Genomic DNA, 26,979 nt, shown 5'->3' with positions numbered 1-26,979 from the left:
ACCTCTAACTTCCACGTTATGAATCTAGAGTTTACCTTTGGCAATGTAAATGCAAATAGAAATGGAACAAGCCTCATGAAGTCTTGTTCAAAGTAATCAGTAGATGCCTGGTACCTAACTCTTTTTTATGACCTCCTCTGTAGTCCTTCTGTCTCTTCTCAGATCCCACTGAGCCTGGTAAATGAAAGTTTCTCCATTAGCCCACATTCCTTTTCAGAAAGTCGAAGACACTCTCTCAGAAAAAATCATCCCCAGAAGACCGCGGCCCTTTGCAGTTGTTTCCCTGCCCTTTCCTCCTACAATTTTGCAGAAGTGGTTCTGTCATCCATCTTCTGTAAATCACCAGGAATATGACTCCAAATGGGTAAATCAACTAATACCATTTCCACAAGTTTACCAACAGTGACCACCTCCTGTCACAGGAACTTCTGCAAATAAAAACACCTGCTACAGAACTGGCAAAGCGTTTCTTCATTTCCAGTAGCTGCCAATGGACATTCTATGCTTTGTTATAACAGACTTAAGCAAATTTACAGTTTCAAGAGTGGAAGTTCAGTCTAACCTTCTCCTGCAGCACCCAATTCCAAGACACGTCGAGAAAGAGGAACAAAAACATATATAAATGAAAGAGTTTAAAGAAAAAGCTGTTCATATTGAATCAGATGGAGCAAGTTACCAATTTTTGTGTGTATATGCGTGTATTTTTTCATTCAGTCTGCAGCCAAGCAGGTAAAAAGACAAGGGTTGTACTGGGTCATTTAACGTAGAGTTCTCAAGCTCAATCTACATAGGAACTTATACTGAAGAGCCATTTTAACTCATCTTTTTGACAAATGCAGTTCACAAAAATACCACCCATGCAGTAATCCAGCGGTCTCTAACATGACATAGTTCCACGACTTTACTTTCTCATACATTAGAAAGAATAAAACCAAACAGTAAGATGACTTCAGAACTAGAAATGGAGCTAAAAAAAAGCATGTTTACACTAACTTTCAAGTTTAGTTACTTTAAAAACTGAATAGTGCTTTTGACTCAGTAGACAAGCTTTATGAATTCCACTGCTTGTAGGTCTCTATTTTACTTAACTTCATTGTAGTCTACTGTACGAATTATCAGTTGAGATCACAGTTGTGACAACAGCTTACCACTCCCTTAAAGCATTCCCTGAAGACAATTCACAAGTCTCACTGTAACTTTACTCCCTGCATACAGACAAACAAGTTTACTTCTGGTATTTTAGTATCCCTGGTGCAGACTTCTGGGAAAGGATAAAAGGAACCTTTGACAAAAAGCAAGAGCTGGTTTTTTTCCTCCTGTTTTAATTGTGTATCACTTTCTCAGAGTAAAAACCCCTGGAATTTACAGCAGCTGAATGCAAATGCACATTCACTCTCACAATATCATAAAGGAAGAGCTACTTATGTAGGCACAATATATAACCTACATATCCTACGCTGACTTGGACACTTTCTAAAACAGGTTTAATTTAATTCCTTTAAGAATATAACAGGAGAAATATCTTCTAAAACGTTGTCTTAGTAAATAGTTTTGCATCCTAGGACAGTCATCGTAGGAGAGAACTGAATACTACAAAACCAAAGTGTTGTCAGAGTCATAGAAAGGATGGAATGTATTTTATATAAAGACTTTAAAAACAGAAATATAAAACAATTCTTTTTTAAAGTTGGTGGGGCCAGAACACAGCATTGCATATTTTTCCCTGTAATACACCAGAAACTGAGAGACATCCCCTCAATAGGCGCTGGTAAAACCAAACCCACCTGACTGGAGATGTCCATTGCGGCATGCCAGGTTAGTACTGTCATTATAGACCTCCGTTTGCGGCTTGGAAATTTGCAAAACTGCCTGCAGCTTCTCTACATAGTAGACAGAGGGGGAGGGAGGAAAAAGGACAAAATAAACAAACAAAAAATAAAAATGAACCAAGAAAATTTATGTATGTTGAATACACAAATGTCAAGTTTGGCTTTGTTATACTCAATACAGGGTTAAAGATAAAAGGAGTATTTCTATCTGTTCTACATGTTTAGCAAATTTTTAAGAAAATTCTGTCAGTATAAGCATGACTGAAAATAGCTTTAAAACTAGCCATTTAGGGCTGAGTTAATTACAACGATCTTTCCAGTTAAGTGATTGTAGTTACTTCCCAAAAGCAATGGTCAGGATAAATTCAACTTTATCTACTAAATATTTGTGTTGACAAACCATTTCTAAAAGTCCCCCTCAAGGTGTCACTTTCGACCAACTGCAAGGAGTTATCACTTTCCTGCATATTAAATGTTTCACTTAAGTAGTAACAGCCAGTCAAGATTTTACAGAAACCTCGACCGTTCAAGCAAAGCACCACATAATACATTACGATGATGTCTTTCAAGATCTCTGTTTAGAAATACAATTGCCTTGAGCTTAAGTCAATAAAATTCTCATGCAAACTGTTCTTTAAGAGGATTAACTTCGGAAACATCTGAATACAAGATTTATAAGGTTAAAGATTAAGGAGAAAGAAATTAAGACGTCGTGATAAACTAGCCAAAGCGTTAGTCAAAGAGGTGTAAGGCTGCAAATGACACAAAGCAACAATTAAGTCTCAGACTATTTGCTCTCCGCAGCTCACCTACCATTCCTGCTTTTCCCACTGCAGTTAAAAGCCTCTAGGCCTTACTTCTGGGGCACTTTACAGCCTCTCCCACCTTTATTTCACACACACACACACCTTTTTTGTAAAAGCAAAACATGTATTGTAAGTATACAACGCATATATTGTCACACTCCTACACCACCGCCCCCGTTTCTTTTTTCTCCCCTCCCTCAAGAGGTAACAGTGCCAAGAAGCTGCAGGAAACAGATGGACAAGTAGAGGAGCAACATGAAAGCACATACTGCAAAAAAGCCAAATTCTATTGAAAATGTGCATGGCCAAGATCATAAATGCACTGACTGGAGGGAGAATTGTCATTCAGAGTTTGCAGATCATACAACCAACAAGCCTAAACACCTCCCTCCCTCTGTTTCTTTGTCTATTACAGATCTTTTTTCCAATCTTTCTGCTTCATTCCTTTCTTCTTCTGCCTGCTCCTGACCACTCGCCACTTAGCTTCCCTGAAAAGTGACTTTAGACTCAATAGTTTAAGTGATGGCTTAATAATAATATCCAGACTGAGCAAGACGTGGTTTAGAGTACAAACTTAGTAGCCACAGGCACATATGAAAAGCTAAAGTTCAAGATTAGTATGTGCACCCAGGGTTTACTTTGTTTTAAATTGAAAGCATTGAATAGTCGGGTACAGTAAAACAACAAAATGTTAGTCACAAAGAACAGCCCACAAACAACCACAAGCTTTGTATAACATGCAAGAAGTTACTCTAAGAAACCTCCTTCTAAAGAAGTCTAAGAAAAGTCCTTTTAGTATTACTGACCACAAGCCCAGTGTACTATTGTGGTGGGCACAGCACTACTGAAGGAGAAAGCTGAACAGCCCCCCCCCCACCCAGCGTGTGCGATCTGAATGGAAAGTACATAGAGAAGCTCAGGAAACAACATCAGTATTAACAGACTCAGTAAGATATTAGGTAATCATTTAAGTTTTGGAGAACATTTCTGAACTTTACAAAAAAAAAAAAAAAACCACAAAACTTTCTAGTGAGTGACCACAACAAAATAAATTGGCTTGGGCAGGAATTCAGAAAATGCCATTTGCTTCAACACTACCGTCTGAGACTGGGGTTTTACCACAATCATCAATGGCTCAGCAAGTTCCACACGTTCAGGAACTCCAAAACTGCAACACAAAAACTTAATCCAACTGTTGTCCAGTTTCAGTTCACATCACCTTGCATTTTAATATGTAATTTTAATATTGCACATAAAATTACATAAAGCAAATACACCACTTTTCTTCAGAGACAGTGTATATGTAGAGCCCTCTGGAATAATGAAAATAAACTGAGCTATTAAATACTATTCCAGGGAATTAACAGGACACTCTCATCACCTTCCATTTGAATGCTTTCTCCCTATGCCTCCAGACATTGGGGGGGGGAAAAAAAGTTTACAGAATCTCATTCATTATTTCTCCTTGATGATACAACATTGACATAAACCTAACAAATAAACACCACTGCAGCCATTGTCTTATTTAGGCAACACTAGACCTTGAGTTCCTAGTTCATTTCTAATTAAAAAAAAACCAAACAAACATTACCCTGCGCTACAAGCCTGAAGCAAAATCATCATCACCTCCAAGAAAGTGGAAGAATCCCAGAAGAATCCCAAAAGGTGTCATTGAAGTCCGTATCTATACGGCAGAATTATTGTCAAAGAGGATACTGATGAATGATATTTGAGTTATGTACCATGTGTCCTTCAACCAAAATACTGAAGCTACACATATTACACAGAAAGGCACTTGTGCTGATAGAAATCTGTCACCCTACAGAAATTGGTGTAACAAATGCATAGTGCTAGAATTGAATAGTGTTGGAGTGGACATAGTAGTTATCTGCCTTTAGGAACGGCAAACTGCTGAGTATTATGTATCTGTTTTAGAAAACAAATATCCTCCTATGATTCTAAATATATCAAATATAATGATTCTAACATGGGTGATCAGTCATCCAGGGGAGATCAGGTCTATGACCATCAGGGCAAGATATATCCACACATCTAAATAACTACACCGCTAACACACCCTAAACTGTGTCAAAAACAGGAGCCACCACCAATTCAAATGGTATAACCTGAAGTCTCCTGACAGCTAGCAGAACTCAATATTGTCACTGGACTGCCAAAGTGGTCAAGTCACAGAATCACAGAATCTTAGTGGTTGGAAGGGACCTTTGAGATCATCGAGTCCAACCACATTAAAAAAAAAAAAAAAAAAAAAAAAGAAAAAAAACCACACACACAAACCCACACAAAAACAAAACAAAACAAAAAAAACCCCAACAACAACAACAACAAAAAAAAACCCCACACCAGAAAAAAAAAGAAAAAAAAAAAAAAAAGCAGCGCCCACCAACTAAACCCCACACCCATAATCTCACACACAACACCCCACCACAAACCAACAATCCCCAGCACTAGAGCATGCCCTGAAGAGCCATGTCTACACGTTTCTTAAATACTTCCAGGGATGGTGACTCCACCACCTCCCTGGGCAGGCTGTGCCAGTGCCTGACCACTCTTTCAGTAAAGTAATTCTTCCTAATATCTAATCTAAACCTCCCTTGCCGCAGCTTCATACCATTTCCTCTGGTCCTGTCATTATTCCCTTGGGAGAAGAGGCCAACCCCTGCCTCTCTACAGTTTCCTTTCAGGTAGTTGTAGAGGGCAACGAGGTCCCCCCTCAGCCTCCTCTTTTCCAAACTAAACATGCCCAGTTCCCTCAGCCTCTCCTCATATGACTTGTTCTCCAGACCCCTCACCAGCTTGGTGGCTCTCCTCTGGACACGCTCCAGCACTTCAATGTCTTTCCTGTAGTGAGGGGCCCAAAACTGAACACAGTACTCGAGGTGAGGCCTCACCAGTGCCGAGTACAGAGGCATGATGACTTCCCTGCTCCTGCTGGCCACGCTATTCCTGATACAGGCCAGGATGCCGTTGGCCTTCTTGGCCACCTGGGCACACTGCTGGCTCATGTTAAGCCGGCTGTCCACTAACACCCCCAGGTCCTTTTCTGCCGGGCAGCTTTCCAGCCACTCAGCCCCAAGCCTGTAGCATTGCTTGGGGTTGTTGTGACCAAAATGCAGGACCCGGCACTTGGCCTTATTAAACCTCATCCCATTGGCCTTGGCCCATTGATCCAACCTGTCCAGATCCCTCCGTAAAGCCTTCCGACCCTCAAGCAGATCAACACTCCGACCTGGCTTGGTGTCATCCGCAAACTTACTGAGGGTGCATTCAATCCCCTTGTCTAGATCATCAATGAAGATATTGAACAAGACTGGCCCCAAAACTGAGCCCTGAGGGACACTACTGATGACCGGCCGCCAACCAGTCACCTTGAGGTGCTGTGGAGTAACTTCAGTTTTCAGGCTGAAGTACAGCTTTAAACGGAATATAGAGTCAAGATGAAAACAGGGCTCAACATAGTAAAGCCATCATCCAATGAAGTAGCTACATGCTCTTGGTCTAACATTAAAAGGCATCAGTGCTGTGATGACACATGGGTGTGATCAGACAACACACTCCCATCAGTGGTGTCAATATGCAGTCTGTAATCACATCTCTGTCTAGCAAGCAGGATGAAATATGTTACTGTTACTTTAAGTCTGTTTTATCCTGCCAGCTAACACAATAAGGGACTTGCCTACTCTCTCTTAAGAAATGGAGAAACGGTCTTAAGAGTTAGATTCAAAGGGAAAAAAAATAAATCACTTTTTTGAACCTCAAGAGCTTCAAGAACCTCAGGTTTAGTTCAACTACAAAAGCATCTCTACACCACTTTAAAACTTGAAAATATCCGTTACTCTAAGTTACAGGCTAAAGGCTATGTTTAGAATTGCACATGCAAGTCAACTCTATATATTCTTAAATTTCCACAAAATCCATGTAAAATTACATATAAAGTAATAAAAGCAGATGCTGTCAATACCTGAAAGTTGGTTAGATGGTATAACAAATATTACTCAAATAGATGGATAATGATCAACTTTGATCAAGTTTAAATCCATTGGAACATCTCTCCAAACAACATCTTTTTCCTTCCCAAAAGGGCAAATGACTTTACTTGCTCCTTTCTATCCAGATTTTGCTCTCAGGTGCATTTTTTTGATGCAGATCCTTAGTGCAAACTGAGCAAGAACCTAAGTAGAATATAGTACTAAACTTCCAATAATTTCAAAGTACAAATAGAATAAAATCATATTTGACATCAACTTACACAATAACCACTATTCTATCTGTTCACCTTTCAATCTGCACTCTGAATGATGCATATAAATAGCACATGATCACACATTCTGGTAGTAGAAATAAATGTACCAGCTTGACTTCAACTTCAGGTTTTTTTGCAATGTTCACCCTTTTTATGCTTTCAACCAGAGCACAGCAAGTAAACAACTTACCAATATTGCAAGTGCTGCTACAATAACAAAAGCAAGGATGAAACACTACCCACAAAATACAAACATTGCTACGTCAAAGTTCAAAGAACAGCAAAGTTTTTCAAGAAATCCTAGTTACTTGCAATTGGGATGTAAGCAACAAGCCATACCTTATCAAAGACTGTTAGCATGTAATCACTTACTGACAAGCACCCATAACAAAGCATAGAAGCTGGAAGCTTCTTTCACCCAATGTTCCCTTTGCTTTTTTTTTTTTTCCCCCCAAAAAAAGAACTAAGGACACCAGGAACTCAAGGGAAACAAAAGGAATTCACTTTCTTGCGGTTGTCACGACTTCCCTGTCAATCCCCCCTTAGGACCACAGAATCACAAATGGTAAGAGGAGAAAAGAATGTAAGTTTTCCTGTCTGCTCTATATGCTCCAAGGAGAGGGAGCTAGTATAACTCAGAACAGCACAGTGCAAGATTAAAGCTGCAGACACACAAGTTAAACTCAAGTACATTTGTTAGCTCTCCCTTAAAGAGCAATTAAAAAACAAAAATAAAAAACCCCAACCTTTACTTTCATTTTACTGCCTGAACTGAAAGCATTTCCAAAATTCTCAGTTTAGAGGATGTACTACACAAAGCTGTGGGTTTGTTGCTTGATGGGGGGGGACTCTTTGTTTATCATGCACAGTCAAGATGCCATTTCCAATCCTGTCTGTTTTACTCTGTCCATTAAGAGCTTATATACAACACTTGATTTTGATAAAGCTAAAACAATACAACACTATGCTTCTGAAAAGAAGTGGTCTTACCTACTAGTCTTAAAATAGAACATTACTAGATAAAAATAATAAGAATCGGGATTTCACAACCTTATGGCCTACATAATGCTAAAGAATTATTATTACAGTACATACCAATAATCAGGAAAATTGTTATATAAGTGACGGCAGAATTAACACAACATGAAGTAGTTACACGTACAGATGGCACACTTAGCATTCATGAGCAGCAATGTATTATAAGTTTTACTACAGTTCTAACACAGAAATCCTAAACTAACTCCAACAAGAGTTAGTCAAGACTTCCTCAGTTTGAGTCAAGCATGCCATGATATAAAGACTTCTCAGTTACTTTTTACACCAATTTCTTATGGGATAGGGAAGCGGATGATGAGATTCCAATTCCAAAATCCATCAACAGCATTGAAAAAGTTATTACTTACTCTCAACTAAAAACTAAGCTTAAGAGACTTTACACAGACAATGACTCCTTCACCTTAAAAATCAAAGCAGTATTTTAGAAGAATGCATTACATGAAGTTGTGCAAATAATGACAAAATTTCCAAAGTCATGAATTGTAACTGGTACCTAAAAGCTGCAAGCGATCCTTGGCCATTGCCAAATTTGTCATCATTTTAGACTGCAGACGTCGAGCCCGTTCACACTGCTCACCTTACAAAGAAAAATCAATGTTAACACACAATTTGGAAAATTAACTTATTTTAAGTGCTAAAATCCTGACACCCTGCCTTCCCTCTTCTTCCTTCCTCCCACCCCTTATCTACCCGCTCCACTAAGGAACATTGTTGCAAAACTAATGAAAAAAATCCTAAAGCTTTCTATTTAATCACAGAATTTAATCTATTTAATCAAGAATTTAAAGTTAGTTGACACTATCTGCTTTAAAATATTGCTCATAGAGTGGTGGGAATTCAAGCACTGCTTTGCATATTCTCTAACATCTCATGCTGGCCCAATATGTTTTCTTTGCCACTGTATTTTTCTAAACAGAAGTCGAATAAAAAAGAATTTTAAAAAGCTTGAAAAGTGACTGAGAGGCAAGTACAATTTGAAATAACTCACTTCAGCAAAATTAACAGATTTAAATTCAGTTGACTGTGTCCCTTTACATTTCAAAACACACAGAATTACAGACATTAATATCACCACTTCCTAAAAAATAATGTCTGTTCAAGTCAAGTTTGGTTTTTTTTTAAACTATGCCATTTAGACAGGTTGTATCAAATGCCACTGGTGTTGCTGCATAAGTAACATGTCACCATATACTGATATACTGTTCACAAATATTTCTAACTATAGCTGAGGAACAGAACAGTAGTCTGCAAAAGCAGTTACAGGTTTGGGGTTTTTTTTGGTGGGTTGGGTTATTATTATATTATTTTGAGGACAGAAATTCTTAGCAAGTCCTTCACTACACCAATTTTCTATGGTACATACCTGCTTCTACACAACAGCTTAAAACATTGCCATATACGCAGATGGCTTTCTTCCTTTGTTGGAAACTTTTAGCTATTTTGGCATAAGCCAAAACACAATGCTAGACTGTTCCAAATTAGGGGGTTCCATTTTAGTTATACTGAAGGGAAAATAAAATTCTGCATAAGCGAGAACACAAACTGTCAACTTTGGCAAATCAAATGAGAACTCAGTATTTTGGCATTCCCGTTACATAAGAAAACAAGCATTTTAGTTTAGAATGTTCATGAACTGCTTATGATTTTGGATAGTCTGCAAATATTTGGATCCAGATTTGCACGTGTTATAGACCAGAACATTAAGGCAGAACAAAGTGGACCAGTGTTCTCCTATAGCTACAACAGGAATGAGAAGCACTCCTATGAATGCAGACCATTCCTGGCCCCTACCATATTTAGCAATATTGATTCCTCACTTTGAAGAAGCCATACACCAAAATCTTTTCCACAAAACTCAAAACTGGCTTACCTTGACCAATTACTAAGACCGCTATTCCTTTTTCCAGTTCTTCAATTCCTTTCTTATACCATTCAACAGCTTGTTCCTTTTGTCCTGCTTAAAAAGGAAGTGAACCCATTATTTTCTGTTATGAATTAAAGCTTAGGAATGGTTCCATATAACACTATGTAAAACATGTAAGGGGAAGGAAGAGATGTTTGAACAAACTCCTATGATTTAAAGAAACACTTAAAGGGACACTGTCAACTTGGTATCTACTTGGTTTGAAACAAGCTTTTCTATTAAACACAGGTACTACACCAGCCTCAAATCACTTTTGCCTGTTTTAGGAATACTTCTCCATCTGCCTTAAAGAGATCAGTCCCATAGAAAAAAAAAAAAATAGAGAAAAAATACCACAAAAAAAACAAACAACAACCCACCACCAAAAGAAAGGTAAAAAAGCTAGCCTACCCACATACTCATTCACAACAGAAATGGTGAAATTAACAGTTTCTTTCTGGTGATCATCTTCCAGTGATATTCAACACCAAAGTAACACCAGAAGCACAGAAACCGAAGAAGAAAAGCAACGAGTGTAAGATACTACACAAGTGAGACAGGAGACTTTTCCTCTGGTTAACTTTTATACAGAGCAGCTCATTTGTCATGGGGGTATTTCTTTGTTCATCCTATTATGGAACTGCTGGACTGCAGGTGTACGTCACCTTTCACACGAAGTACAGTCCATGTAGAATTAGAGTACACCTCTGCACCAATAATGTCCTAAATGGATATTACAGCAAATACAACCATGAACATACCTGTACCCAACCTATACTACCTGACACCGTGACAGCGAATAACCCATTCAAGAGATATTCACATCTACTTCATACTGCTCCCCTTCTATAAATACTCTGCATTGAAAAGATACTTGCCTGCATATGGAAACATACTTTTGCAAGGTAGGTATGTCACACTACACATGCCTTTCCACACAGGAATACCGCACATTAGGCATTACAATTTAAACCTGATTAGCAATAACAAGCTGCTAGTGCCAGAAAAAACAAAAACGCCCAGAACGAAACCTTCAGATATCACTACACTAGTTTCAAAAGGGCTAACATTTCACAAAACTACTCCTAAGCGCCAGTTACCAGTGATTGTGTTGCTTCTGCACTCAAATCTTTTGATAACTTCAGTCCTAAACCTATTTTCTAGCAAATTTTAGTGCCAGTAAAAATATTTCATTACATTTCTAGAAACCTCTTAGGGGTCTTCTCTTGCTCCTCTCTAGATGCAAAATCTTTTAATAACATTTGGCAAGTTACCCTGTGCAGGCTATTCCACACTTTGCTCCTAATGACACAAACCGCAGGAGCAGAACCTTCCTACAGTCGTGTACATCACACACTTTGGGAATCCTTTTATCACTGTCCTTTCTCCACCAGCTTCGTACATCTGGACTGTTAAGGACAAAGCTATACAAATTAAATCATCGAAGCTGAATGACTCTGATCCTCTCTGTAGCCTTTTTTTCTTTAAGCTTCTTCCCATCATCTAAAGAAACAGTTTCAACTGCAGTGTAAATCTAATGCTGATTATGGCTATTAGAAATCAAATTTAAGATGATTCCAGCCGCCTCTGCTATCGCCCGAATTGTTCTGCTATCCTGAAGAGCAGTTACAAACATGCCAAGGTCATCATTAAAATCTCAGTTCCACCTTTTAACTGGAGAAGCTTTAAAAGCAATATACCAAACCGAGCTGTTTGCAAAGACAGTGCTCTGAGTCCGCACAGAACAGTTTACTAGTTCTCAGTGATTAAGACATTAAAAGTACAATAAGAAAAGCGCCACATTCCTTAGAAGCCATTGAATCGCTGTACTGGATCTGTCTGGGATGGCATTAACGATCTTCATAGCAGCCCCTGTGGTACTGAGTTTTGGATCTGTGACTAAACCAGTGCTGATAACACAGCAATGTTTCGGCTATTGCTGAACAGCTCGCACAGCCTCATGGTTTTCTTTTCCCCACTCTTGATCACCAGAGAGTAGGCTGGTGATGCACGAGAAGTTAGGACAGTGCACTGGCAGGATGGCTGACCCAAACTGGCCAAAGGGATATTCCATATCATATCATATCATGCCCAGCAATAACAGCTTGGGTAGAGGAAGAACAGGGTGGGGGCTGTCTCCCAAGGCAGCCATTGCTCAGGAACGGGCCGGGCATTGGTAAGCTATTACCTCTGCATCGCTTGTCTTCCCCACCTCTTTCCTGCACTTGTTAACATGTCTTTACGCTGAACCACAAGTTCTGTCGCTTTTGCTCTTCCTACTCTCTCCCCTGTCCCACTGAGGGGAGTAAACAAGCAGCTGTTGGGTGCTTAGTGCTGGCTGGGCTCAACTCACCACGTGTGCCTTCTCAGTCCCAGGAAGAGATGTTAAGCTTGATTTTGAAAATATCCAAACAAGAATATTAATTTCCCCAATAATTCAGAAGCCTAAAAATTACCAGAGGCGCTACCGTAATTACTGAAGTATGCATAGCTTCCAGAACAGCAAAATTACCACATAATTAACAGGATATTAGACAATCCAGAAATCCCAACCATTTCACATATTACACCTAATAAATTGTTTTCTGCTGGAAGTTACAAAAAACTTGTTTACATATCAGATAAATTCAAAGGTATGCAGGGACTCCAGTAAAAACCGATAAGCAAATAACAAATTTATGTATTTAAGCAAAGCCAGTTCTTTCTCAGTGAAACGAATATTGCATTTGCAGGGTTGCAACAGCTTGTGTTAGCAGCAAAGATTATGTTTTTTCTTACTAAATGTCTGACCTGTGCAGCTAGTTCATATATGACAACTCTAAAAATATCTATAAAGCAAGCCCATGATTAAAATCGGGATTTGAAGGCTTACCCTTAAGCCACAACAATGGAACAGGCACCTGGTAATTTAAGATTTAGCTACTCTTCACAGTGCAATCATCAAGAACACTGAAGTTTTAAGTAGAGGTACCTTCTTTCATGCTTTGCTCCTATGACCCTCAGTGCTCTTATACTGTACATCTGTTCTCAACTAACCTTGCTGCACAAGGTGGGATTTTTTTCTTCCAGAGGTCGCCGCTGCCACTCCCACACTGTCAATGCAAAGCAAGACACATCCCTCGCCTTTACACGCGCAGCGTGTAGCTTCTACTGAAGGCCTATTCCTACATCTTTAACCTTCTCCTCTAGGACAGCAATTTCACTAAAGCTCAACTGAAAGGGCATAATAAGGCATTCTGGTGTTTCCAGAGAATTTTAAAACCCAGCACAGCATGCCCTTAAAGACTACTTTTAGGATGCTGACAGGAGTTGTGCTGCTGCGTTTAGACTAAATGGCTAAATCAAATGCACCAGCAATTGCTTAATTGATTAAAAAAATCCTCTAGACAGGAAAAAATAAATTCCTCACTCCCGTGTTTTATTTAATCGAACCCTTAACATCTTCTAGTCACAATCGTACCTTTTTTTAAAAAGTAAGCATGTCAAGAAGTTTAAGAAAATTAATATATTAATAAATATTAATAAATATTTCTTTCCTGAAAAGTCAGGGGACTCCAAATGGGCAGTCTGAGGGCCAAGTTTCCCGAAGACTCACTTCAACACTCCCACCGTTTGCCAGGGAGCGCATGAAAGGATGCACCCTTATTATTGTCCCTTGTGCTTTTGTTGTCCGGCTGGCCTGGTTAAACCCGAAGCGAGTTACAGTCGCCCTCCCCGCCCCCCGATTTTTAATCGCCTCACCCAGACCCCCGCATCAAAAATTTTAAATTAAAGTTATCAGAGAGAAACGCAAAGACTAGCTTTGCCGAGGAAATGTCGGGGCAGCAGCTTTGGGGTCCAGCCTGCGACTATGCGGGGACGAACGCGGCCGGGGCGGGGGGCAAAACACGGTGAGGCGGGCAGCCACCGGCGCACGGATCCTTCGCGTTTCTCACATAAACCGGTTTTGCTCATTTTTAACTCAAAGCGGCAGTCCCGGTTCCCCGGCGCACGGCCAGCAGGCCCTGCCCGCCCTCCCTCCCGACCCCGGCCTGCCCGGCCCGGCCGCCGGCGCTCCAATACCTCTCTCGTCCTCGTCGATGCGCAGCGCCATGGAGATGCACTCGAAGGCCCGCTTGTGACAGGCCCGCACCGTCTCGGGCGCCCCGCCGGGCTCGGGCGCGTCGCCCTCCCCAGCCCTGCTGCCCTTGGCGGCCATGAGGGCGCCGCGGGAGAGGCGCTCGCAGAGCCAGGCGAAGAGCAGCCCGAGCTGGAAGGCGACGAAGCGGAGCAGGGCGAAGGCGGCGAAGAGCGGGTACGAGAAGTAGTACAGGTTCCGCTTGTGGGGGGAGGCCGCTGCCGCCGCCCCCGCCGGCGGCACGGGGGGGGCCGGCCCGGGCGGCGAGGAGGCTGAGGCCCCGGCGGCCGGGGGCGCGGAGCTGGAGCCGGCTGAGCCCTTCTTTTTCCCTCTGCCGCCCGGAGAATTCATTCACCGCCGTCGCCATAACCCACTGCCAGCGACTGACAACAACCGGCCATGGCGGCAGCGGCGGCGACGCCCCTTTCGCTCGGCCCCAGGGGGAGGAGTGCGCCGCGGCCCCCGCCGAACGCCGGCAGCCGCCGCCACGACAATAGGAGGCGGGGATGGCGCTGCGGGGCGCCTACAGCTCCCGGCCTGCCCCGGGACGGGGCGGCGGCGCGGCTGGCTTCGGGCGGGCCGAGGGGCGGAGGCTGGGAAGCACCGCCCCGGGGCGGCGGAGGAGCAGGGCTCAGTCTCCGGCGGGAGGGAGTCGACGGGAGGGGGTGAGCTCCGCGTCCCAGCAGAGTTCCACACCGCGTGGAAAGACGATGAATAACTTAATAAAAATCTATTATTGGGAGCGGAGTTGTGAACCGTCCCGCCGGCAAAACGCGGTGCGGGCCCCTGGCATCGCTGCCCGCCTGCCGTCGGTGCCGGAGGCCGACGAGGAGGCCCCTTCTCCCAAGGCACAGGGCGAGTGTCAGAGCCCGGGGCCGACCGTGTGACTGTGTCTGCGGCCCCCCTCCGCCGCGGTGGCATTGGCCCCGGGGAATATTCTGCAGCGCTTTGTCTGCGCCGCATTTCTGTAATTGAGGTGACAGGCTGTCTCCTCATGTGGAGGAAACTAACGTAATTGAGTATACATTATAGATATATCATTTGGGAGAGAAAAAAAATATAGTCTTCCACCCTCATTATTTTATTACTGTATAAAACGCAGGACTTTATTAACATATAAAATAACATCAGGATATAAAACAGCTCTTCATGATCCAGAACCATTATTAAACAGAGACAAACCTATCAGTGCTGAATCACAGTAAGGTTCATTAAGTATTTTTCTTCTGTATTTGGTAAGAAGGATCAGGTACTTCTATTGTGAAAATATCATGAAGTATTTTCATAGAAACATAGAATGGTTGGAGTTGGAAAGGACCTTTAAAGATCATCGATTTCCAACCCCCCTGCCACGGGCAGGGACACCTCCCACTAGACCAGGTTGCTCAAAGCCCCATCCAGCCTGGCCTTGAACACTGCCAGGGACAGGGCATTTTCAGGCTACTTGTAACTGGAAAAAGTTCAGTATCTTGAACTAAATTTTTTTAAGGACAGTTAGGTATAGTGAAAAAAAAAAAACCACAACAAAACACCACAAAACCGCAACAAATAACTCTTGTTCACTGATGTAAAAAAAAAAAAATTTGGAATACCAAGGAAATTCCAGAAACTTCAAGCAGTGTTAATATTATGTAGCATCCAAAAATGTCAAGTGAAATAAACCACATGACAACCAATTACTTACCTACAGTCTCTACTGTCCATCTACTGGCTAAAGTATCACCCCATTTCTGAGCCAAATAGTAGAAAAGCTGATGAAGGAATAAGTTATTAATAAATTAAAGGACAGATTGAATCACAATAGGAAGACAATGAGTCTCAATCAATCCTGACTACTCAATCTATTAAGTTATTTTTACTTTTTGAAAAATTTAGAATGACACCTTTGTAAGTCACCTGACTATATCATGGTAATAAAATACAGACTGATACACTGGTAAACAGTGCACCTGCTAGGGGAATAATGACTTTTTAAGCCAAAACACAGCATCACAAGTAGACACCAGTCAGGAATTGTGAGCAGATGATAATGCTTTTAGTGAGAATCTACAGAATCAATTCCTTATTGTGGTTATTAAATATTTTAGTGTGAGTTGAATCACCCTCCCCTCCTTTATTAAGCTGGCTGTAGCATTCATTGGGACCCATCTGTGAACTCTCCTAATTAAGAGCCTGGCATAAAATTTATGTAGTTTAAACAAACAAAATTAAAAACCAAATCAGAGCAATGGATAGCTTTCTGCTGGTATAGTGAGATGTCCTGGCTCAGCAAGGGATCTGATGAACACCAGAAAAGGGTGGGGGAAGAAGTGAAACCTCGTGTTTTCTGGAGTGGACAACTGTTAGATCAGCTCATCCACCTAACTTCACTACACCCTGAAGATGGAGGACCCATAAAATACAGGAGGTACAATGTGATATCTCCACGAGAGGTTTGGAATCAGAGCAGATGAGCACCACAATTACAGGAATTAGAAAGGTGCAACTACCCTGACACTACAATTTACCATTACACAAAAGGTCCAGTTAGGAAACCTTTGCTCACTCCCAACACAATGTCATTGCGATACCCAGAATACAACAGAGAACAAACGTTTATAAAATGTGGAAACAAGGGGCTGGGGTAAAAGGATTATTTTCCCTTGGTAGCCACCGCTACGACAAATTCAGGTGTTCTACGTATAGTTTGAGCAATGACATTTTAGAGAATATGATGAAAAATTAGAAGAGAGCCTGAAACCAGAATGAACAGCTTACACCTCTTCATCCTCACCTGTTCACATTAAGAATTTGTGTTCCTGTTTTGTTTAAGTTTTAGAAAAAAAATCTCAGTATTTTGCCTTGTGTGTCTTCACCTGTGTCAAGTTAGGCTCCTTGACACCAGCTAAGGTTGCCAGCACTAGGTACTCAAATTGAGACAAAGACAGCATGTGGTTCTGCTATAATTCCAGGTCCTTCACTTGACTATCAAATCTGCCACTGACTGCACCAGTTTTTGAGCCTGCTTATCACACTGATAACACTATCAGTTCTGTAAAGATGATTTCAAATTCACTTTGAATGAAGTGTAAACACACTTGACCAGTACCATTAAGAATCAGATGATTACACCAGAGCATAGTCTAATGAGAATATTGCCTTTTCTGTTATTTTTCCACACTGCTGATCTTTTAAGAGCATCACCTAGATCATTCATGTGCATTATTGTCACTGTAAGGAGAAAACAGAGAAGGGAATAGACCTATTGTTATAGAACAACGGAATAGTTTATTTTCTAAAAATAATTTAAAAAATAATTATTTAGACTACAGGAATGCAACTACTTTCTCAAGCAAAAACTAAAAAAAAAAAAAAAAAAACGTTCTAAAGGCCTTTTTTAGTCTACTAGCACAAATGTTACCACAGAATTTAATTCCTAATAAAAATAAAAATCAGGCATAGATATTGAAATACCAGTGCAATTTGTAACAGTACAACAACCAAAAGCAGCAGCAAAATTTCCATTTCTTGATAACTTCAAGTCAAGACAGGATGATTAAAGCCAATACCTAGAGAAAGCTGAGCAGCTGCATTTTTCTTAATACAAAATTGGGCAAAATTAATGGCCAACAGTCATGATCTGGCAAACCATACTCTACACGACTCTGAAAGGTTATTTCACTAGCAAAACCACCTCTTTGCCTCAAAGCTAGTTTCAGCAAAGTTATTTTGCACAAACATCACAGTGAACTCCTCAGACATCAAACTGCATTGATTATCACATTTCTGCACGACAGGATTTTTCAAGGGCAGGTGTTTTTCAAAGGCTTTTTTTTGAGAACAGAAACATCCCGCCAGTTTTAGCCCTGACAGGGCACCTACAAGCGGTATTACCTGCCTGGTCCCCCACAGCTGTCCTTAACCGAGCCTTCCCCGGCTACGCCTCAAAAAGCCGAGCGGATGAGGAAAATTACTTTAAAAAATAAAAAGCCTCGGTCAGAGCCGCTCGGTGTAACGCCGACCACCGCCCCAAACGCGAGCCGAGCCGAGCCGAGCCAGCCCCTCACTACGGCCCTGCAGCCGCCGCGTCCCCCTCCGTCGCTCTCCGACGGTTGAAGACCCGCCGCGCGATCCGCACCGCCCAGCCACCCACCTCCACGCGCCCACCCGCCAATGCGGACGGGGCTGAGGGGGGAGGCGGCCCGGCCCATGGATGACGTCACCCACCCGAACTGCCCGTCGGGTTTCCCCACCCCTCCCCGCAGGCCGCCTCACGGGGACGGGCGGGGTCTGGCCCTGCGCAGGCGCAGTTGGCCGGGCGGCGGCTGCGCGACGGTTTCACTTACGTCAAAACAAATTTACGACACCCTCCGGTTGGCTGCGGGAGAGGTTGTGGTCGCCCGTCGCCGAGCTCTGGACACACCGGCGGGTGAGGGGGACGCGGAGGTGGCTTCTGCCGTGTGGGGCGGTGCTGCTTAGGACACGGCCAAGACCGCGGGGTCCCAACCTGGCCCTGCGGGGCGGCGAGGGGGGGTCGGGGCGCTGAGGGGGGGTCGGGGCACTGGTAGGCCTGTGGGGCAGGGAAGGAAAGGAAAGGAAGAAATAAAGGAAGAGAGGGGAGCAGCTCCCGTTTGCTCTCTAGCTTTCTGATTGTTGTGCCGTCATAACCGAGTGATGCAATATCAGGCAGCTCGTCTTTCGTCTCAGCCTGCTGACTGGTTCTTTTATTGCTTTCCAAGATCACTGTGCGTCCAGCAAATCCCGCCCTGCAAAGCATGGAGGCAGAACAGATTATGGAGGGACAGCCGCAGGTATTGCAAGAAACGTTTATATGTGTATCGCATGAAAGGAGCGTTTCTGCTTTGCTGACCGTGTGGGTTTGTTTTTTTTACAGGTTCCAGAAAATCCCCATTCTGAATACGGTCTCACGGAAAATGTGGAGGTAACAAAAATTTTGTTGCTGTAAAGTACAGTGGAAATCACATTGGAAAACGTTGAGCCTTGGGTGGAACTTCAGCAAATGTATGGTTCCCAAGAAAGTTAGATGGAAACTAAACCAACAGATACTAGTCCTTTGCATAATTGGCTGTTAATTAATTTATTTTCTGTTGTGTTGCTTCCATTATATTAAATGGTGTTGAAGTAAATAAAGAACCTTTTAATGAGGTGGGTTTTTTTGGAAGTATCCTATGATTGTTAATTATTACATTAATTTATTATGGCACAAAAAGCCAGCCAGCCTTTTATTACTGGAGGGGAATAGGAGTTGATGGCATTTCTATAAAAGTGTCAAAGGGAGGGATTCTTTTCATATTCATGTCAATGGAAACGTTGGATCGGAATAATCCAAGTTGTCTGTGATTACTTATGCTGAAAAAGAGCAGACGCAATCCATCTTCTCCGTTGTTGGCAACAGTGTGGGTTGGAATAATTCTATGACATTTATTTAGTCTTCCCCATTAAAGAAATGCCTTCAGTCTCCCTCTATTATAAGCTCCTACTCTATGCGAAGCTTTTGCAGGAACTTTTTTTAAACGTCCTCTGTGACTGATCTCCCTGAGAACTGCCTGCCCGTGTGCCTCAGCTTCTGCTACCGAACCACGACACGTTGGATACATTGGGCCTGTATTGGTAGACCAGTGCATGTTGCGTTGAATATGTTTGGTTTACTGACAGTGGCAGGGTATCCTTTTCTAACTATAGTTAACGGTGTAAAACAATTCAGTACTTTTTGACCAAGAGGCACCTGGAAGGATTTAGCGTATCGTTTCTTAAGTTACTCGTCTATACTTTAACAGAGCGTGGTCTTGAAGTGCTTGACTTCAACTGTGTTTTCTTTGTCAGGCTTCACCTGAATTTCTTACACTTTTAGCACTTTGTGTTAGAAATACGTGCACACAGGAACCATTCAGTTGGGACCACTCTTGTTAGTAGTCAGTCCTGTCTCAGCGGTGTAGAATTTAAATCTGAATGCAACAGCATAAATAACAACAGCAGAGATTGGCTGTCTTCTGTTTTAGAAAACTTACAACTTCCTAACATTGTTTTCCCAGAATGTAAGAATTTAACAGAAGGCTCTACTGGATTAGGTTTTTGTGCAAGGAAACATATGCATTTAAATTTTCTTACAAGTTATAACGAAGTTATTGCCAGTGAATTGCAGAGAGATGTGTACTTTGTTTGCACTCACACTTCAAAGTAGATGTGGCTGCTGTTACCAATGTTCATTCACCCCTTTTTTTTTTTTTTTTCCCTACCTCAGAGGATAGTAGAAAATGAGAAAATAAATGCAGAGAAAACATCAAAGCAGAAGGTGGATCTCCAGTCATTACCCACACGTGCCTACTTGGACCAGACAGTTGTACCTATCTTGCTACAGGGACTTGCTGTTCTTGCAAAAGAGAGGTAGGATGCTTCAATGTTCCTTCTGTTCTTAGGAAAACAAGTAGGTATTGAACATGGGCAGTCTGTCACCTTTTCAGACCTCGCACACCAGATATGATTTTACTAGTTTGCTGGTTGTAAGAAAGCCATTACGACAGGTTTATGAACCTATGAATTACTATGACTGTGCAGGACATGTTCTTCACTTAGGTGCCTACGGTGTGGTAAGAGTTATTTATTGAATTTGTGATCTCCCAATGAGGTATACTAATACAGAGGTTTTTGAGGGAAAAAATGGATTATTTAAATTAATTTTATTACATAATTGACCTTACAGAAGCAAGGCAAGAAGTTGTTCTAGTTTTGAACAAGATTTTTGTAGTGTGTAATTACAGAGTTCTGCTTGTCATTTAAAAGACAGACAGACAAATCTGGCCTGACATGCATCTCTCTCAGCAATTAAAACACTTCTAAAGGATGAGGCTGCCCCTGCACTGTCTACAGCTTCTTACTGCTGCAGTAAGAAGCAACCTGATGGTTTATCCTTTGAGGAAAGATTACGCTGTCAAGGTGCCTCAAATCTCTTATCAGTCAATGTAGAAGGGTTTTCTTCTTTTTTTTTTAATCTTTCTTCGCTATGGAAGGAGCTGTTATAGGGACTCATCACAGGAGTGAAGTTGGAATATTGATAGAAGAGGTTGGGGAACATATAGGAAAATAAAAAAAGCTAGGAGTATCAAATTGCCAAGGTCAAATTAGCTAATCAGTTGAGCATATTAAAACCTCAGGGGTGAAAAAGCTGAACTGCTAGCTCTGCTGTATAATCTTCTGCTTAAAATTGAAGTGGAAAGTAACTAATGGGTGCTAATTTCTTTTCCTAAGGAATATAGAGATGTTCAGGGAACAGCCTGGTACATCTGATGACTATGCCTGGAATTCAGTAGAAATTATCACCCAGGATAGTGAGCATGTGGATAAATGACATATTTGGGAGGAGTCAACACAACTTTTGTCAGGTCTTGTAAGTCTCTTGGGAGTTGATTGAAGGAGTCAGCGAGCACACATAAACAGGAACCCAGATGATACTGTCTGTTTAAATTTCCAAAAGGTTTCTGGCACAGTCATTTACTAAAAGCTTTTAAAGAGAGTTAGGTGCGGTGAGATTAAAGGAAAAGCCTTTATATGGATAAGGAACTGATGGGAAGATACAAGACAGAAGGTAGAAGTAAATGGTGAAATGAGCTTAACATTAGAATCCTGAAAAGGTTTATTTATAACAATGTAAATGGCTGACAAAATTTGTTAATGATACTGGGTTTTACAGAATAGGTTGGGGTTCTTCATGTTTTGTTTTCTGTTGGGATTTTTTTTAAGTTGATCAATTGTAATTGCACCGGAACTGCATAAATTTGATGTGGAAGACTGCTACGAAAAATTGTAACGATGACAGAAATTGAAAGATTGAATACAAACAAACAGAAAATGATGCACCTGGGAGGGTAGTAAATACCCTAATGCTAGTGACAAAATGATAGATTCTGAATTGACAATTACCCTTGTGAAAAAAACAAATTTTAAACTGTTAAATGTATGTGGTGATGCACTGCAAAATCAAAAATAAATTATTAATGGTAGGACTTAGAAATTGAAGGGATAAAACCAAGCCACAATGTCGCTATATAAATTTATAATGTTCTTGTATTTTTCATATTGTAATTCCAATCCCCCTGTATTTTACATGGTAGAATGTGAGAAAGTAAGAGGAGTGACAAGGTGGTGAGAAGAATGGACTGCTGTCTGTACACGGAGTGACTGAATAGATGATATCTAGAAAAGAGACCTGTGAGAGAATACATTAGGAATCTGTTAAATCACAAATAGCATAGAGATGATGAATTGGGATGGATTGTTTATTATCTCCTCTAGTACAGTAATCAAGTTAAGTGAAGCAGGTAGTAAATTCATAATGAACAAAAGGAGGTGATCCTTCACAGGTCACATAATTAAGCTATATAATTTTTTGCCTCAGGCAAAATAACATTTGAGCACATAACATTTCATTTGGGCTCAAGGGGCAACTGGTCAAAGTTGTAGAGGAGTCTGCCCAGGATTATTAACAGTGCTAACACAACAAGCTGGTACATGCTTGGAAGCCAAGAGGATTGGTCCAGAGAAATATCTCTGCGTGTTTCTTCCTATTTTTTCTTTCCTATTTTTTTTTTAACACTCTTTATAGGCATATTTGCTCACTGCCAGACCTTTGGTCTGACCCAGTGTGGAATAAGTTAAATTGGTAATTTATTCTGCGGACAGAATCCAGATTAGCAGGATTCATGCACTGTAGCTGGAAGAGCTTTTTAAAAAAACCTTATGAACTAAGGCCAGTGATCAAAAGTGTAACTGTTGTAGCAATTCAGTAACATTGAACCAACAGTCACTAATGCTCCTTATTAAAAACTTTTTCATCAGAAATAAAGTGGAAGTCTACAGTGTAATTCTAGGTAGTTGGTCATCCCTAAATTGAGGCTTATAAATGTTTGGGAGGAGTTATGTTGCTTTTAAGGGAAGGTGATTAGTTCTCCAGCTACCTAATTTCTTATAACAAAAAATAATTGCTTTTGATTTACTGTTTTCTTTACAGACCGCCAAATCCCATTGAATTTCTAGCAGCATATCTTTTAAAAAACAAGTCACAATTTGAGGACCGAAATTAACTCCATAAAAATGAGGACAGTTTGGCTGCTAGACTGGAATGCTCATTGACCACAATTTGTTTTCTGCTGTAAAAATCCTTTGGAACTATGATGTTGTCTTTCTTAATCGCACAATTTGCTTTACCTTTTGAGTTATTTAATAAAGAACACTTTACATTTAATTTGTTCACTTGTTTTAAACTAGCTATTAAGAGACTTTCAAAATAAAGTACTGAAACTCCACTGTTGGATGAAAGTCTGAATGAATAATTCTATGGGGCTACATCACCTGAAAGCATGAAAAAAAGGAGAACAATTTATTATGGGGATCACATGGGTGATAATGTATATTACTTAATTTTATTTTATATAGCACCCAGCACATGCAACATGCCTAAACAGAAAGCGAACAAATTAAGAGCAGTCAGAATTTATTTTGAGGAAGTATTGATAAATAGAGAGGAGAGAACTTGCATCAGAACACCAGGAAGTAGGTTTAGTTAAAACAAACAATTGGATTCAGCAGCTGAACAGATCACCGGCAGTGTCCAAAGTTTCAGATATTTACATTAATGAGGTGTGCTGTTCAGCATTTGTCACTGATCTCCTGTGACTGATGGGCTGGATTTAACAAACAGAATAAAGTTTGAAGTGACTCACAAAGGTTCTGTAATTTGGTTCTCTGTACTGCTAGCCCTAGTTGGAGCGATCTTTCTCTGTCAAAGAGGAATATCTCAAGTTGGAATGGACCCATAAGGATCATCAAGTCCAACTCCCTGCTCCTCACAAGGACTACCTAAAACTAAACCATATGACTGAGAGCATTATCCAGATGCTCTTGAACTCTGACAGGCTTGGTGCTGTGACTGACCACCCTCTCAGTGAAGTACCTTTTCCTAGTGCCCAAGACAATCCTGATCTACCCAGTAAAATACCAAGTGTTCTGTTTGTTTTTTTTTTCCCCTTGGGTTTACTAACACCTTTTTTTTTTGTTGTTAACATCTTTTTCTGACCCCTTATTTATTTTTCCTGTAATCTCAGTAGGGGTAAAGGCCACAGACCTCAGAGTACGATATAAGAAGCTGCAACAGAAGGGTGGGGATCAGAAGAAAAAGCGAGAATTATGACAGTAAACAATATGTTGTGAAAAAGTACTAGGAAAACATGAATATTGTAGCTGGAGAACTGGCTCACTAGGTTATTGGCAGTGGGTACAGGGACTAGACACAGCCCTCAGAATTCCTTTTTTTGTTTTCTGAAACTTGTAACAAGGAGCATAATCAATGTTGTTCACTAGCACTGGACACTGGAATCCGAATTAAGCATAGCCCAGGTTTTAATAGACTGGGAGAATGACAATAATTTGTTTGAGAGTCACCAAAATGGTAAACTTGGTTTCCAACCATTGCTCAATTAATCCTGTATTTTTATTCAAATAAACTTCAATATTGCCACCTTACCATTTCCATTTCCATTCTGTGTTTCTTAGCTAATTGCTTTAACATAGCAAGCAGTTAAAACCTTGTAAATTAAATTCTTTGCTGCATGGGTTGGAGGTTTTTTCTGTATGACATTAAAGGCTGCATTATTTTTTGGTAGTTACGCATAAATTCACAAAAAAGAGACTTAGGACTCTGATTTGTTCCTGTGATGACTTAAAGATATACACTGTATTTGCAGTACATTAGGTGGCCCACTGCACAAGTAATATTTTCCCTTAGTTTTCTGACACCTAGATGACTTTCTTATGGTAATCTGAAGATTTTTTTGTTTTAACCTGTTTTAGCATAGCTTTTCTTCTTTAATAGCTTAGATACATGGGTGTAAGAGTGGCCAGAACATAGATCCTTCAGAGGAAGAAACTTAACTTTTCAATTTTCTGCTAACTTGCAGGGGCTGGATTGAGATTTAGCTGTTACTCCTAGTAGGAAGGCTCTCAGTATTTTATATATTTCTTAATATGCTAAGAATGAAGCATTGAATTAGTGTAGTCCAAGAGCAGTAAGACTGGGGAACAAAAATTGAAAGAAGCCTGCAAACCCAAAACCAAGCCTAAAAAGCTCTCTTTTGGAAAATGTACAGAAATTGTGGAATGAGAGTGCTAGTTCTGTCACATTGTGGTGAACAGTCTCTATCAAACACTGACACTTAAAGACACTGAAAGTATTTTAACAACAGTTTTGACTTTCTGGAATGAATAATAACATTTAGGCAAAGACAAGGAGACACCATAAAGACTTGGTACTGCTATTTTTATTGCTAAAGCAGCATTCCAAGGTTTCATCCCTAGGTGACAAGATCTCAAGATTGGAGGAACTGCTAAATAGGAAAAAAAAAAATAAAAAAATCTATGTTGATCCCCAGTTTCTATGTTGAGAATTTGTCCAAGACCATACAAAACTAAGCAGTTCAATTATTAATCTTCCCTGGACAGAGAAATTTTCTTATATCATCATGCTTGAATTCAGAATACAATCAGATTTCTCAGCTTAGAGGAACACCCGTTAAGCAGCTGCGCAAAACTTATAAACACTCTGGCCTTCCGCACACCTCTTGCATCAGCCTGGAATCTCAAAGCATCAGTACCAGTCTTAAGGTGAGCTGTCCCTCCCAGCAGCATGCCACCTACTCAGCTGTTGGAGCCACTCTTTGGTACACGGTGTCGCCTGCTGTTGTCTTCCCATCTAGGCTAGTTCAAGAGAATGAAAAAGCCATGTCCACAAGGTGAAGATGTTAGAAGTTTTACTACAGCAGCTTTTCTGGGCAGCTTCCTCCAAGAAAATAAGTTGAAACGTTACTAGCGGCAGTGAACTCATCAGCTCTAAGAAACAAATTCTAGTGATTCTTGCAAAGGTATGACAAGTCAACAAGAAAAAGCTGACATACTCTTTTACTTGTTAAATTGGCTTCACCAATTAGGATCTGCTGCATAGAGAATATTCTGTAACAGGAAGAAGATAGCAAGTTACTACCTGAATAATCAGATCGTATCTGAATAGTCCAGTTCTCAAAGTTAGGGAAGTAAAGATAAAGGCCAGATTTTCAAAGCATTTACTTGTTTTAAACTCTCCCTGCTACAAAAACAATGAAAATTCTGTGAAGAGACTTTACAGATGCTTGCTGTTCCCAATTTAATCCAGCAAAAAAAGGAAGTACGATTTTTCCACAGGAAAACACCAGTTCTGAGGGCTTCAAGATAAAGGTACTTAATTTTGAAGTACAAATTAAAACCCAAGTGATTTTACATTTACAAAAATGAGGAACTCATCAATAAAATGGAAAATAGATGTAAGGGGCTACAAGTTTTTAATAGATATAGAATAGAAGCTGGAAGAAATAATTGAAAATGGCAACATTAGACTTATGACACCCTACTGCTAAGTAGCTGAAAGCCATTATCTCTTGATTCTCGAACAACTATTATTCAGTTTTCTCCACACTACCCTAGGTAACCCAATCAGTACAAGCTGCGAAGGGCAGTAAAATTAAGCAGTAAATAAAACAGGATATCTGGTTAAAACCATAACACACCTTCCAAGATGACTATTTTAGATCCACAGTAACTGTGAAAGAATTATGTATGACTCATATGCAGTATTTTGAAGTCTACCTTTTTAAGTGCTTCTACTGAGAACATTTTTACATGGAAGGGGACAGTGACAGAAGAAAGGATTTCCCACTAAAAGCAATTCTGATCAAAGGGTTCTACATTCTCATATTCTGAAGCCTGCTACCACCTAAAAGTAAAGTTTGACTTGCCAAACCTTTTTTTTTTTTTTTTAAATCTCTGATTTATCAAGGACTTTCTCCAAAATCAGCACAGATCTCTGAGCTATCCATTTTCTTTTCTGACGCTATTGTAAATGCAGCCTGATCAAAAGAAGTTCTCTCCCCCCATCAGACTTTCTAGAAATAAAACAGCTGCTTTCAAACAAATGAAAAAGCTGA

General features: G+C 40.7%; 2 protein-coding genes across 5 annotated transcripts in view; one reads left to right on the top strand and one right to left on the bottom strand.

Annotated features, from left to right (window-relative positions):
• The window catches only part of SPAST (spastin), a 37,329-nt gene extending 23,003 nt beyond the window's left edge, over positions 1–14,326 (bottom strand). The window contains exons 1-4 of one of the 4 annotated variants that reach the window (XM_074168044.1): positions 13,921–14,326; positions 9,826–9,912; positions 8,449–8,532; positions 1,785–1,880 (exon numbers count right to left, since the gene is read on the bottom strand). In XM_074168044.1, coding sequence (XP_074024145.1) covers positions 1,785–1,880; positions 8,449–8,532; positions 9,826–9,912; positions 13,921–14,326 — 673 coding nt within the window. The remainder of the gene's footprint in view (positions 1–1,784; positions 1,881–8,448; positions 8,533–9,825; positions 9,913–13,920) is intronic. The other 3 variants (XM_074168045.1, XM_074168046.1, XM_074168047.1) reach the window with 3 other exon arrangements.
• Positions 14,327–18,266: 3,940 nt separating this feature from the next.
• On the top strand, positions 18,267–24,485 carry DPY30 (dpy-30 histone methyltransferase complex regulatory subunit). The gene is made up of 5 exons (XM_074168776.1): positions 18,267–18,383; positions 18,694–18,765; positions 18,849–18,896; positions 20,217–20,359; positions 22,980–24,485. Exons 2-5 carry the CDS (start codon positions 18,730–18,732, stop codon positions 23,050–23,052), a joined length of 300 nt encoding a protein of 99 aa, XP_074024877.1. The 5' UTR covers positions 18,267–18,383; positions 18,694–18,729; the 3' UTR covers positions 23,053–24,485.
• The last annotated feature ends 2,494 nt before the right edge of the window (positions 24,486–26,979 follow it).

The sequence above is a fragment of the Numenius arquata genome, chromosome 2 (assembly GCF_964106895.1).
Source record: "Numenius arquata chromosome 2, bNumArq3.hap1.1, whole genome shotgun sequence".
In the NCBI taxonomy this organism is placed as follows: domain Eukaryota; kingdom Metazoa; phylum Chordata; class Aves; order Charadriiformes; family Scolopacidae; genus Numenius; species Numenius arquata.
Note: the sequence above shows the minus strand (reverse complement) of the source record. Positions and strands in the feature narration are given on the sequence as shown.

Excerpts from the sequence above, each read along its gene's own strand:
- DPY30 (XM_074168776.1), top strand. The coding sequence starts at position 18,730 with ATGGAGGCAGAACAGATTATGGAGGGACAGCCGCAG. Across the intron at positions 18,766-18,848 it reads TTATGGAGGGACAGCCGCAG|GTTCCAGAAAATCCCCATTC; the intron begins GTATTGCAAGAA and ends TTTTTTTTACAG. Across the intron at positions 18,897-20,216 it reads GTCTCACGGAAAATGTGGAG|AGGATAGTAGAAAATGAGAA; the intron begins GTAACAAAAATT and ends TCCCTACCTCAG.